Source organism: Nansenia antarctica (genome assembly GCF_963989245.1).
Source record: "Nansenia antarctica genome assembly, chromosome: 6".
NCBI lineage: Eukaryota > Metazoa > Chordata > Actinopteri > Argentiniformes > Microstomatidae > Nansenia > Nansenia antarctica.
The window spans coordinates 72042917-72058557 of NC_137676.1; the positions used below are offsets into that span (position 1 = coordinate 72042917).

A 15641-nucleotide genomic window follows, 5' to 3' on the forward strand; every position below is an offset into this window, starting at 1 on the left:
AAGGAGAGAGCGAGTTACACTTCCTGTTCGGAAGCCTGGCCAAATATGAGCCAGTATCTGGACGGCTAGCCTTCTGAAAGCAAACACACTCACACACTCACACATACACATACACAGACACACACACACACACACACACACACACACACACACACACGCAGACACGCAGACACGCAGACACGCAGACACACAGACACAGACACAGACACAGACACAGACACAGACACACACACACAGTGTGTCTAGTATGTCCTTGAGTAAGGCACTCAGCCCTAAGTTACTCCAGGGAGACTGTCCCTGTAATGTCTGTAACTGTAAGTCGCTTTGGATAAAAGCGTCTGCTAAATGGTTAAATGTGGAAATGTGGACACAGACACACACAGACACAAACACACACAGACACAAACGCACAGACACACGCACACCCCTGACATTTGTACCAATTGTCTGTTCAGTTTCACGAAAAACAGACAAATACTTCAGGACAGCGAACACCACACACACACACACACACACACACACACACACACACACACACACACACACACACATAATTGCAGTAGTTCTAGACAATAGACACATCATCACAACAACACACCCCTTATCCGTGTTCCACATTGGAAATAATTGTGCAGAAAAATGCTTTGTCCTTTGTGTGTGGTGAGTTTGTGTGTTTGTGTGTGTGAGTGTGTGTGTGTTTGTTTGTGTTTTTTAAACATTCCAGCACCAACTGACAGTTGCTGAGGTAACCTGGTGTCAGTTGGAAACGCGAGGCACATGAAACCTGTTAAAGTATATTATATGATATTATATTATAGCTGTAGACTGCACTTATATAGCGCCTTATTCCAAAGCCCTTTACAACGCTTTACAATGCTTAACGCTTTACAACGGCCTCTCATTCACCCATTCACACACACATTCACACACCAACCTCTAACTGTGATTGGATGGTTGTGCAAGGCGCCGGCCCGCTCGTTGGGAGCAATTTGGGGTTCAGTGTCTTTTGTTCAGTGTTTGTCACCTGACAGAGACAGAGAGAGAGAGAGGGTGAGGGAGAGAGAGACAGAGAGAGAGACAGAGAGAGAGAAGAGAGAGGGGGGGAGAGGGAGGGAGGGAGAGAGAGAGGGAGGGAGAGAGAGAGAGGGTGAGACAGAGAGAGAGAGAGACAGAGAGAGAGAGAGAGAGAGAGGAGGGGCTATAACACACACTTTATTGATAGGTTAACCTATAGTGACTTCAGCCGTGGAGGCTGGTGGAGGTAGAAATCGGAGGACGGGCTCATTGTGATGAATGGAATGGAACGAATGACGAGAGGTATGAAACATGCGCATCCAATGTAGTCGAACACAAGCTCTCTCTCTCTCTCTCTCTCTCTGTCTGAGTCCCCAGGGCCACCCTATTCATGAAACAAAAGACACACAAGAACAAGTAAAAAAAAGAAAGAAAGAAAGAAAAAAAGCTAATGTGCCACATGACAGTAAGGTTAATGTCCTATACATCATCCCTCAGCAGCTCTGCCTCACATGTGTCGTCAATCACGGAGAACTTTTTGTTCTTCAAGCCCTCCAGATGTGTTTTCCCTTCCTCTATATGCTCTACTATAGATATATACAATACTATATATGTGTAGTGTCGTCCCGTCCCTCTGGAACGCCCTCCCCGACCACATCACAGACCAACGCAACTGCCAATATTTTTAAAAGGCCCTCAAAACCCACCTCTTCAAGCTTGCCTTCACCAGTTAACCCCCCTCTCCCCCTCCCCTTCCCATGTGTCCCCAGCACTACCTTAATCAGGCCCCTATACTTTTATTTCTTATTACTACTCGATCTTTTCAGTTTGTAAAGCGTCTTTGAGTGTCCAGAAAAGCGCTATATAAGTCTAATGTATTATTATTATTATTATTATTATTATTATTATAGATAGTATTATACACTAACCCTAACCTGTACACTACCCTTCTCCTTGACGTAGACAATAGGCCACTGCCCCTCATGGTCTTCTGGCTAAGTTGGTAGAGGAGCCATGGAGCGCGCAACGCTAAGGTACTGAGGTCGAATCCCGCTGGGACCATAATATACAAACTGTGTGTGCGGTCACTGTACTCGTGTGAGTCGCATGACAGCGTAGGTTACACGGTATACATGAGACACAAAGGATGGGTGGAGTCAGTACAGTATGGGCTGACGTCTGACGTTTGACATTCAGCAGACGCCTTTATCCAAAGCGACTTACAACAACAGCAAGTACATTTTGTCTGGAGTGAAGTAAGTGAATCATCTATACATCAGTCATCATAAGAAAAACAAACCTACGCTAGGACATAGGGGCCACTGGCAGTCACCGTGCTGGAAGGGAAGGAAGGATTACTTTTTCCCCTTCTTCATTTTAAGAAATATTTACAGTAGAGAGACTGTACAGGGGAGGGTCCTTCACATCTCTAATACAAACCGGCGGCCTGTTTCTCTGAAGATGTGTATCTCAAGTACTACTTAACTCTCTCTCTCTCTCCTGGCAACCCAGCTGCAAAGCCACAAGATATCACGGGACACGTAACAGTTGTAAAACCCACGTTTGCAGGTCAATCATCTTCTGTGAGGAGGAACGACAGTTTGATAAACGAAGAACGTTGTTGGTTTAAGAGGCGAGTCGCCTCTGTCTGGACTTTGAAAAGAGATAAAGCATCACTTCGGCTGCGAAGCTTTTGGGAAACTCACCCCCACCGAATCCTTTAAAGGAGAGTGGGAAACTCACCCCCCCCCCCCACAATCCTTTAAAGGGGAGTGCACATGTGCACACTTAGGAGAACAGGGGTAGATTATTGGGACACAGCCGCTGTTGATTAAAACATCAGACAAGGCTGGCAGGTGAGGTCAGATGACCTAGAGGACCAGATACAGGTGAGGTCAGGTGACCAGATAGAGGTGAGGTCAGGTGACTTAGAGAACCAGATACAGGTGAGGTCAGGTGACCAGATAGAGGTAAGGTCAGGTGACCTAGGCTAGAGAACCAGATACAGGTGAGGTCAGGTGTCTCCACGCACTGTTAGAGCTCTTTTGTCCAGGAGCGATTATAATACGAAGAAAGGGAAGAAAGAAAGAAAGGGAAGAAAGAAATAAAGGGAAGAGAGGGAAGAGAGTGAGGGGGAGGAGGAGGGAAACAGCACTGCTCCAGTTGACTCTCACTGGGCACTTTATTAGATATCACACCTTCTCGTTCATTCAGGTGGCGTAAGGCCCGGATCACACCGCACGTGTCAAACCTCAGCAGCTTTTTTATAGCTTCTTTTATACTCTATATATATATAGCACATTAGATACTGTACATAAACGACCTCACTGTACTTAGCTCATAACTCTATATAGCCTCTATCTATCACACTTTGCACTTTTGGTTGGATGCTAAACTGCATTTTGTTGTATTGTACTTGTACTCTGCGATGACAATAAAGTTGAATCTAATCTACAGTAATTGTGTGCTTTTCATTTTGGCGCCCATGTTAACTGGTTAGAGCAGCCATAGAGCCCATGTTAACAGGTTAGAGCAGCCATACAGCCCATGTTAACAGGTTAGAGCAGCCACACAGCCCATGTTAACAGGTTAGAGCAGCCACACAGCCCATGTTAACAGGTTAGAGCAGCCACACAGCCCATGTTAACAGGTTAGAGCAGCCATACAGCCCATGTTAACAGGTTAGAGCAGCCATAGAGCCCATGTTAACTGGTTAGAGCAGCCATAGAGCCCATGTTAACAGGTTAGAACAGCCAAACAGCCCATGTTAACAGGTTAGAGCAGCCACACAGCCCATGTTAACAGGTTAGAGCAGCCATACAGCCCATGTTAATAGGTTAGAGCAGCCATAGAGCCCATGTTAACAGGTTAGAGCAGCCATACAGCCCATGTTAACAGGTTAGAGCAACCATACAGCCCATGTTAACAGGTTAGAGCAGCCACACAGCCCATGTTAACAGGTTAGAACAGCCATACAGCGTCTCAAGTGTGTCTCTGGCTGGCTGCCGTGGCACACCATCTAGAGATTCGGACTCTGGTCTATTTTTTACAAGTGCCACACACGCAAAGGCAGAACTCAATGTACAAAGACAGAGACAGGGCTGGCAGTAGCAGCTCCGCAGTTAGAGACACAGAAGACACACAGCCAGTTAGAGACACAGAAGACACACAGCCAGTTAGAGACACAGAAGACACGCAGCCAGTTAGAGACACAGAAGACACGCAGCCAGTTAGAGACACAGGAGACACACAGCCAGTTAGAGACACAGAAGACACACAGCCAGTCAGAGACACAGGAGACACACAGCCAGTTAGAGACACAGGAGACACACAGTCAGTTAGAGACACAGGAGACACACAGCCAGTTAGAGACACAGGAGACACACAGCCAGTTAGAGACACAGAAGACACACAGCCAGTAAGAGACACAGGAGACACACAGGCAGTTAGAGACACAGGAGACACACAGCCAGTCAGAGACACAGAAGACACACAGCCAGTTAGAGACACAGGAGACACACAGCCAGTCAGAGACACAGGAGACACACAGCCAGTCAGAGACACAGGAGACACACAGCCAGTCAGAGACACAGAAGAGACACACAGCCAGTTAGAGACACAGAAGACACCCAGCCAGTTAGAGACACAGGAGACACACAGCCAGTTAGAGACACAGGAGACACGCTGCCAGTTAGAGACACAGGAGACACACAGCCAGTTAGAGACACAGGAGACACACAGCCAGTCAGAGACACAGAAGACACACAGCCAGTTAGAGACACAGAAGACACATAGCCAGTCAGAGACACAGAAGACACACAGCCAGTTAGAGACACAGAAGACACACAGCCAGTTAGAGACACAGAAGACACACAGCCAGTTAGAGACACAGAAGACACACAGCCAGTTAGAGACACAGAAGACACACAGCCAGTTAGAGACACAGAAGACACGCAGCCAGATAGAGACACAGAAGACACACAGCCAGTTAGAGACACAGGAGACACACAGGCAGTGTGTGAGAGCCGCAGCAGTTCACACAGGCGTCCAGTCTGACCCAGGCGTGGTGTGGGGAATGTTTTCTGGGCACACTTTGGGCCTGTTAATACCAATCATTCATCGCTTGAATGCCACAGCCTATTTGAGTATTGTGGCTGACCATGTGCATCTCTTCATTGCCACAATGTACCCATCTTCTAACGGCTACTTCCAGCATGATAACGCACCGTGTCACAAAGCAAAAGTCGTCTCAAACTGGTTTCATGAACATGACAATGAGTTCAGTGTTCTTCAGTGGCCTTCCCAGTCACCGGATCTGAATCCAAGCACCTTTGTATATGGGACGTGGCAGAACGGGAGATTCACAGCTTGAAAGTTTGCAATCAATGATGCAATCATGTCATCATGGACCAGAATCTCAAAGGAATGATTCCAACATCTTGTGGAATCAATACCACAATGAATTAAGGCTGTTTTGAGCACAAAGGGAGGCCCTGCCCAGTATCAGACTGGCCTTCATACCCAGTATCAGACTCGGCTTCCTACAGCACAGCGTGGGTCCTGAGTAGCACTGTTCCCTACTGCCTGAGCTCGAAGTTCCACCATATCTGATCTTGACTACAATTTTATCTTTTCGTATTTATGTGTTTTATTTTTTTTGTACAGTGTCTTTGAGTCTGAGAAAGTCACTTTTAAAGTAAATCTATTATTATTATTATTATTATGAGTAGTAGTATAGTGTTCCTAATAAAGAGTTGGGTGAGTGTATATTACCTACACGAACAGGTCACACTTGAAAATGAGCCCTTGGGGCTCAATGTGTTTTTTTACCTGTATAAATAAAGGTTAAATAAAAAAAAAAACCTATTATTATCTGTTTAAACCAGGTAAATCTGATCACTGGTAATTACCGATGGGCCTTTGAAGTGCGTACGTGCATGTGTACGTGTGTGTGTGCGAGCGAGCGAGTGTGTGCATAATGCATGTGTGTGTGTGTCTGCTGGGCACGGCTCATTTCCGTCAGAGACTCAGGGCTCTCGGTTTTCCGAGACAGGACAGGTGTCCTCAAAGCCCTGCCGCTCCGCTGTGTGTGTGTGTGTGCGCTGCTGCGGAGTGTGTCAGACGACCCCCAGCGCAGACAGATTCTGGCACACACGCACACACACCTTCTCCTGTTCCATGCAGGCCGCATTCCCACCTGTGGACCAGGCCGGGTCGCAACTCGGAGAGAAGAGACCCACTACACACACACACACACCACTACACACACACAGAAACACCACTACACACACACAGAAACACCACTACACACACACAGACCCACGACTACACACACACACACACGACTACACACAGAAACACCACTACACACACACACGACTACACACAGAAACACTACTACACACACACGCGACTACATACAGAAAGCTACAGAGTCGTACGGACAGCTGAGCGGATCGGCTGCCCCCTATCACAGACCTCCATAGCTCCAGATCATTGAAGAGAGCACGCAAGATTGTGTCTGACCCCTCACATCACATCCAGCTCACAGCTTGTTTGAATGACTCCCTTCTGGACAGAGGTAGAGGGCCACCAGGACAAAAACATCACAACACTTGAACAGTTTCTTCCCCAAAGCCACGGCCCTCCTCAATAACTCCTGATCATTGCACCTTGCACTTTACATGTTTTTGCCACTAAGTTGTACAGTATATTTATTCATTCACATTGGTACTGTATATTGTGTGTCTTGAGTATTGTTGTGTTGTCGTCTTGTTGTTGTATGTACTGTAGCTTGTTCAGCATACAGAATACCAAGTCATGTTCCTAGTGCGCTGCACATGGCCAATAAAGATGAATTGAATTGAATTGAATTGAATTGAAACACGACTTCACACAGAAACACACTCTTGGACAAGGTCTGGCAGCCAAAACAACACATCAACATCCTCTTTAATACATCCCCTCCCTCCCTCCCTCCATCCTTCCATCCCTCCATCCCTCCATCCCTCCATCCTTCCATCCCTCCATCCCTCCATCCTTCCATCCCTCCCTCCCTTCCTCCATCCTTCCATCCCTCCCTCCCTTCCTCAATCCCTCCCTCCCTTCCTCCATCCTTCCATCCCTCCCTCCCTCCATCCTTACTCCCCGTACAACACACACACATGGCTTCCAGACAAGAACAATTAATTACAGAGTACATTCTTTATAAAGCAACACAATAAGGCAGGCTATGTGTGTGTCCAGCCTGAATGGACTTTGTCAACGTCAATGGGGGAAAAAATAAACATCGTTTTGGCGCCCAATGTCGTGTCCAATGGCTGTGAACGAAAATAAATAGTACACATTTTTTTTCCACTATAACGTTATCACGTTAATGTTATGTAGAACAAAGGAGGTAGTCGGCGCATATCGAATGATAACGTCATAACTGTGTGGTTAGTTATATACATGTCAGTCCAGGTAACTGCGTGGTTAGAGGGTTCGACGTTAACGGTTGCCCGGGGCAAGTAAAACATTCTGCGGGTTTGTTTGTGAGACAGCGACAACGCCGATCTGTGTATCGGTGAGCAGGAAGAACAACGGACGGCGCAGGCACCAGACCAGACTAGATGATCGTGGAGTGAAGATATTATTAAAGCGTATGTGCTGATCGACAGACAGGTGGACAGGCGCAAACAGACAGGTGGACAGGCAGGTGGACAGACAGGTGGACAGGCGCAGACAGACAGGTGGACAGGCAGGTGGACAGACAGGTGGACAGGCGCAGACAGACAGGTGGACAGGCAGGTGGACAGACAGGTGGACAGGCGCAGACAGACAGGTGGACAGGCGCAGACAGACAGGTGGACAGGCGCAGACAGACAGGTGGACAGGCGCAGACAGACAGGTGGACAGGCGCAGACAGACAGGTGGACAGACGAGTACGCTTTAATAACATCTTCACTCTCACTCCAGCAGCATCGTCGTTGTCGCGTAAACAAACCCGGCTAATCTTTTACTTGCACCGGGCAATCAGACAACCGTTAACGTGGAACCCTGGGTTAGTTATATACATGTTATTCCAGGTAATCAAAGTCTTCAGGGATGCCGAAGGCCTTGTCCAGACGGCTGTCCTCGAAGCTGAACTTCTTCTTGGCCCAAGACTTGATGGCAAACACGTTGTCTGAGGAGAGAGAGATGGAACTAATCACCACATAGTCTCACATCTAACACTTTAATACTCACATACTTACATTTCATTTACATTTCATAAAACATCTGGTGTTGTTTCCTGGGTGACACTGCTTGTGTGTGTGTGGTTAGGTAAGGGTTAAGGGTAGGTAAGGGTTAGGGTTATGGTTAGGTAAGGGTTATGGTTATGGTTAGGTAAGGGTTATGGTTAAGGTTAGGTAAGGGTTATGGTTAAGGTTAGGTAAGGGTTAAGGTTAAGGGTAGGTAAGGGTTAGGGTTATGGTTAGGTAAGGGTTATGGTTATGGTTAGGTAAGGGTTAGGGTTAAGGTTAGGTGAGGGTTATGGTTAAGGTTAGGTAAGGGTTAAGGTTAGGTAAGGGTTATGGTTAGGTAAGGGTTATGGTTAAGGTTAGGTAAGGGTTATGGTTATGGTTAGGTAAGGGTTAAGGTTAAGAATAGGTTGAGTGTTAGGTTAAAGATAGGTAAGGGTTATGGTTAAAGTTAGGTTAGTGTTAAGGTTGAGTGTTAGGTTAAGGGTAGGGTCCACTCCAGAGATCCCACTTAACATCTCCCCCCCCCCTCCTCTGTCTAAACACATGAGCAGAACATCAGACAGGAAGTGAAGAGGCTCAGCTGCCTAAACAGAGAATTAGAGAGTTAGCAGCGTCCTCACATGAGGACAAGCTTCTAAACAAACTGAGTTTGACTCACAACAACCCAGAAATAGATCAGAGCAGCATGAGACGTGTGTGTATGTGTGTGTGTGTGTGTGTGCGGTTGTGTGCGTGCGAGTGTGTGTGTGTGTGTGTGTGTGTGTGTGTGCGTATGTGTGCGTGCGAGTGTGTGTGTGTGTGAGTGCATGTGTGTGCGTGCGAGCGTGTGTGTGTGTGTGAGTGTGTTTGTGTGTGAGTCACCATCTCATATCATTTACAGCATCAAACAAACACATGACAAATCTCCCCCCCAAAAATCCAACAACATGAATCTACAGACGCCTCACACACACACATACACACACACACACACACACACACACACACACTGAGATCAAACAACATGAATCTACAGACGCCTCACACACTGAGATCAAACAACATGAACCTACAGACGCCTCACACACTGAGATCAAACAACATGAACCTACAGACGCCTCACACACTGAGATCAAACAACATGAATCTACAGACGCCTCACACACTGAGATCAAACAACATGAATCTACAGACGCCTCACACACTGAGATCAAACAACATGAATCTACAGACGCCTCACACACTGAGATCAAACAACATGAACCTACAGACGCCTCACACACTGAGATCAAACAACATGAATCTACAGACGCCTCACACACTGCGATCAAACAACATGAATCTACAGACGCCTCACACACTGAGATCAAACAACATGAATCTACAGACGCCTCACACACTGAGATCAAACAACATGAATCTACAGACGCCTCACACACTGAGATCAAACAACATGAATCTACAGACGCCTCACACACTGAGATCAAACAACATGAATCTACAGACGCCTCACACACTGAGATCAAACAACAAACAAACTTAAGACAAAAAACGAACACAACATATTTTGAAAATGGCAGTTTAGATAGCGAGATGTTGTTGAAATATTTGCATATTGGACTTCCGGTGGCGCGCGAACAGAGATGGCAGCCTGATAACAGAGCTCCGGTGTCAGCCTTAAATTACCCCTAATTCAAGATATTTTATGCACTCGAATTGATATATATCAACGTAATGATGGAGGGGGACAAATATAAGAGAAAGGGTACTGGGGTCCGAAAGCCATCTGAGAGAATAACTGAGAAAGACGGAGCAGCTAGCAACAGAGCTAACGTTACCCCGACGGAACAAGATGGAGGCTTGAGAGAGAATGAAACGCTGGACTCGATTCGTAAAGTGGTGAGCGAAGTCGTGAATGCGGGTATGACAACTTGGCAAGCTGAATTGAAAAAGGACTTTTCCGAATTCCTCACGGATTTCCGAGAGGACATTAAGAAACAAATGGATGAACTCACGACAGGAGTGAACCAGCAAATCCAAGACGTGATAGGCCGAGTGGAGGGGGCGGAGGAGCGCGTGGGGCAGATGGAGGACGGTGTGGCTGAAATGGAGCGGTGGGACATTGGTGTCAAGGATGCCCTCACCCAGTTACTTGGTAATCAGCGGGCGTTGCAAGATAAAGTGTCTGACTTGGAAGGGAGGTCTAGACGCAACAACATCAGGATCTACGGCATCCCAGAGGACTCGGAGGGTACCTCCGTAGCAGCGTTTGTTGAAAAACTGATAAAGTCAGAATTGGGAGGTGATCTTGACTGTGACCTGGGGATAGAGCGTGCCCACCGTGCCTTGGCGCCCAGACCACCCGGAGGAGCTCCACCGCGATCCATGGTCATCAAGTTCCTCCAGTTTACAGTGAAAGAAAAGGTCCTCTATACCGCCTGGAAAAAGCAACCCACTTACCAAAACAAACGTGTTTTTTTCGACCATGATTATGCGACGGACGTGCAGAACAAAAGGAAGGAATATATACCCATCAAGAAGGCGCTTAAGGAGAGGGGAATACGCTTCCAGACCCCGCTGGCTAGAATGCGTGTCTTTTTTGATACAGGCACCGTCATGTATAACAGCGCGACACAAGCAGCAGAGGACCTGCGGAGACGGGGATTCATCTTGGACGGAGCTGTTCGCGGGACCAAGGACAAGGGCATAACGGAGGAAACGCTGACTCGACTTCTACCGTGGGAAACAACCGAGCCCCGGAGGGGTGGAGCCCAGAACCAACATCAGCAGCAAGTCCGGGAGAGATTGAAGCAGTTTCGTCGGGGCGATGTGGATTCTACAGCAGATAATGAGTGAGTGATTCACTTCAGCCCAGAGACTCTTATTATTATTTTTTCAAGATGTTAACATAGGCTGACACCGACAGTTCATAGACAGTCACTAGACTCTTTTTTTTCCTTCAGCCTATTCGGTCATTGACCAAGAGCCACATCTTTTTTATTTTTTATTTTTGCAACAGAGGGGCCCCACTTAGTGGCCAGCACCCCTCATTACCAAAGGTGATATGTCACCTTTTCCTTCGGAAGTCCAGTTCAGTGTTCAGTACTATTTTTGTGTATTTCATTGTTCATTGTTCATTTTTCAGTACTATGTTTGTGTATTTCATTTACAACTGTTTACTGTAGCGACTGGGAAGCTTTTCAGGTACATGATGGAAATATCACATGTTATAACCTAAATGCAAGATATAAGAATAGTTTCTTTTAACGTTAATGGTTTACTTAACCCGATAAAAAGAAGGAAGATCCTAACAAAATTAAAGAAAGATAGAATACAAATAGCATACCTACAGGAATCCCACCTTACCAATACAGAGCATGCCAAATTGAATAAACTGGGTTTTAAATATGTATATTCATCCTCATACGAACCAGGTCATAGGAGGGGTGTAGCCATACTGTTATCAAATACAGTGACCTATGAACACATATCAGAGTTTAAAGATAAAGATGGTAGGTTTATAATGATAATAGGGAAAATAGAGGGAACCCTAGTGAGTTTACTGAATGTATATGCTCCTCCTGGTAGTGACTGGACGTTTTATAGACAGATATTTGACTTAATGGCCACAAAATCTCAGGGAATCTTAATCTGTGGGGGGGACTTTAATGTTCGTTTAAACCCAAGATTGGATGCATCTAGCGGTAATCCAGAGTCAAAACCTATAAGTAGGAAGATAAAAGCATTAATGAAGGAAATGGGAATCATAGATGTTTGGAGAGAATTGTATCCATCCAGCCGGGACTACACCCACTACTCCTCCCCCCATGCCGTATACTCAAGGATAGATTATTTTTTAATTTACAATAGAGACCTACATAGAATAAGTCAATGTGACATAGGACCGATTGCCCTCTCTGATCATAGCCCTATTTACATGTCTGTGTGTCTCAATAGAAAGCCAAGGTCTACAATATGGAGGCTGAATTCAAGTATCCTGAATAACCCAGAGACAAGGGAGGCCATGAAGACTGAAATTAGAACATATCTTGAAATAAACGATAACGGGGAAGTGGCTCCGAATATGCTCTGGGATGCACTTAAAGCAGTAATGAGGGGTAACATCATCGCCACTACTTCACTTATAAAAAAACTTAGAGGACAAAGACTGCATGACCTGGAAATTAAATTAAAACATCTACAAAGACAACACAGTAACAATTTGGATAACAGGGTAAAACAAGAAATGAAAGACATAAGGAACGAGATAAATGAAATAGGCAATCAGGACATACAAAAAAAACTATTATTTACAAAACAAAGATACTATGAAGTAGGTGGGAAATCATTGAAACTCTTATCATATAGACTAAGAAAACAACAAGCAGATAATGCAATCTATAAAATAAGGAACCCCGAATCCGGAGCGATAGAATGTAAGCTAGACAAAATTCAACAGAGTTTCGAAAAGTTCTATAAAACACTATATTCCCAACCACAAGTGGACAACAACCTACAGATTGAGTCATTCCTAGCCTCTCTTGATTTACCCTCTGTCACTAATGAACAAAATAAAGACTTGGTAGCCGAAATAACAATAGAGGAATTACAATCAGCAATTTCGAGATTGAAGGCAAACAAATCCCCGGGTTCAGATGGTTTCACTGCTGAATGGTACAGATCATTTAGAGAACAATTAGCTCCAACATTACTGAAGGCATTTAATTGGGTACTACAGAAAAGGGAAATTCCACCCTCGTGGAGGGAAGCAATAATTTCAGTCATACCGAAGGAAGGGAAAGACAAACTAGATTGTAATAGCTATCGCCCTATCAGTGTTCTCCAGCTCGATTATCGACTGTTTACATCAATACTATCCAGAAGAATAGATAGGATTCTACCTAAACTCATTCATTTAGATCAGACAGGATTCATTAGACAACGGCAAACACAAGACAACATTAGAAGGTCATTGCACATTATCAGACATATCACACAACACGGAATAGAGGCAGCTCTTGTAAGTTTGGACGCTGAGAAAGCTTTCGATTCAGTTAGTTGGACCTTTTTATACAAGGTACTATCGAGATTCGGCTTTCATGAGTCTATTATTACAACTTTCCAAGCATTATATGATAGCCCATCCGCAAGGATCAAAATTAATGGTGCCCTATCGGGATCCTTCACTCTGGAACGTGGAACCAGGCAGGGATGTCCCGCTTCCCCACTCCTATTCAGCCTTTTTATTGAGCCTTTGAGCCAATGGATAAGGCAAAATGTTGAAATTAAGGGAATAGACATGGCAGCTGGTGAGCATAAACTTGGTCTTTTTGCGGATGACGTCCTGGTATATCTAACACAGCCCACACAGACAATCCCAAAATTGATGGGTTTATTAAAGGAATATGGGACACTTTCAGGTTACAAACTAAATATTCAGAAGACCCAGGTACTAACACTTAACTATGACCCACCCAACGATATTAGAGGGAAATATAACCTGAAATGGGATGCAGATTCAATCAAATACCTAGGTGTTAACCTGCCAAAAGATGTCTCAAAATTATCTGATCTTAATTATGGCCCTTTGAATGTAAAACTAAAATCAGATGTACTACGGTGGAGTCTCATTCCCTTCTTGAGTTTGAGCTCTAGGGTGGAGTCTGTTAAGATGAACATCCTACCAAGGTTACTGTATTTATTCCAGACTCTTCCAGTGGAGATACCTGCTAAGCAATTTATAGAATGGGACAAATTAATATCTAGATATTTATGGCAAGGGAAAAAACCCAGAATCAGATACAAAACTCTACAGTTAAGAAAAGAAAACGGGGGATTTGGCCTTCCTTGTTTACGAGAATACTATTGCGCAGCTCAATTAAGGCCTGTAGTGTGTTGGTGTACTCCATCATACTCTGCAAGATGGAAGGAAATTGAGAGTGCAATGACAGAAGGGGTTCAAATAGCAGCGATAGTTGCAGATAGTGAATTAATAAACAACATGACAAATAAAAATAATCCCTGGATTAACGTGGCTTTGAAGATTTGGCAGGAGACAGTAAAACTGTGTGGTATAAAGGACTCACTTAAAATGCTAAGATGGTGTGCATATGACACAGACTTCCCTCCAAACAAAACAGATGCTAGATTTAAAGTCTGGGTTGGAAAAGGCCTTTCGAACTATTTAACTTTTGTCCACAAGGGGGCATTCCATAGCTTTGAATCGCTACAGAGAAAACATGGTTTGGAACAAAATGATTTCTATAGGTATCTCCAGGTCCGACACCATTTCAATCAGAATTTAGGGGGAGTATCAGAAGAGGGGGTAACAGGAATTATGGAAGTATTTACATCAGCAAGCAAATCATTGATATGCAACAAGGTGGTATCTAGACTATACAATGGCTTCCGCCAGATCAATCTCAAAACAGTCAATACAATATATATTAAAGAGAAATGGGAGAAAGAGGGTAATTTTACTATTTCTGGGGAGGATTGGGACAGATTATGTAAACTACAATGGGAAACGACATGCTCAAATACGTGGCGAGAATTTAGTTGGAAAAACCTTACAAGGTTTTTTATCACCCCCCTACAAAAACGACATCAGGGGACGGGTGTAGCGTGTTGGAGATCCTGTGGACTGAATGAAGCCAATCACTACCATGTATTCTGGGAATGCCCAAATCTAGTCCCATTTTGGCGGGAGATACACAATAATCTGGAAGCTATTTTTGAAATTAACATCCCCTTCAAATGTGACACCTTATACCTGGGAAACATCTCATTCGAAAATTGGGACAATAACGACAGAAAATTGATATTGATACTTCTGGTAGCAAGTAAAAAGGCTATCACAAGAAAATGGTTAAAGCCAGACGTACCCACAGTGGATGAATGGATAGATATAATTCATGATATATATGTAATGGAAAAGATGTCATACTCCCTTAGAATTCAGGTAGAAAAATTCTATCGGATCTGGACGAAATGGACTGGATATGTTAAACCTGTAAGGTCAGATTTCTGTTGAATTGTTAAAAGAACATGAGAGGGTGATGTAATTGTGTTTATTTTCTTGAATCATTTTCTATTCTAATCTATCATATGTAAGATGAAAGCTCCCAAAGTTCACTCGCTATTGTTTTTCTTTTTTCTTTGTTTGTTTTTGTTTTCGTTTTGTCTTGTCTTTACTTTACTTAATATAAAAAAAGAAAAAAAGACTTTGGTCATAGGAACTGAGTTGATTGTGATATGTTGAATGTAATGACGATTGTTGTAACCAATGACCATTGACAATAAAAAGAAAATTTCAAAAAAAAAAGAAATATTTGCATATTTAGAGAGTGAAAAGTGACCACATGTACGTGTGTATGAAACACTGAAAGAGGAAAAAAATGTGTATTAAGTGTTGCTTCGAAG

The 15641-nt window shown here is 44.4% G+C and overlaps 1 protein-coding gene across 1 annotated transcript in view; it reads right to left on the reverse strand.

The window, feature by feature from the left end:
* Positions 1-8072: 8072 nt before the first annotated feature.
* Positions 8073-15641, reverse strand: part of mnd1 (meiotic nuclear divisions 1 homolog) — a gene marked incomplete at both ends in the record, with an annotated part of 42038 nt that continues 34469 nt past the window's right edge. The window contains one exon of the mRNA XM_080534854.1: positions 8073-8179. Within this exon, the coding sequence (XP_080390980.1) occupies positions 8073-8179 (107 nt within the window). The remainder of the gene's footprint in view (positions 8180-15641) is intronic.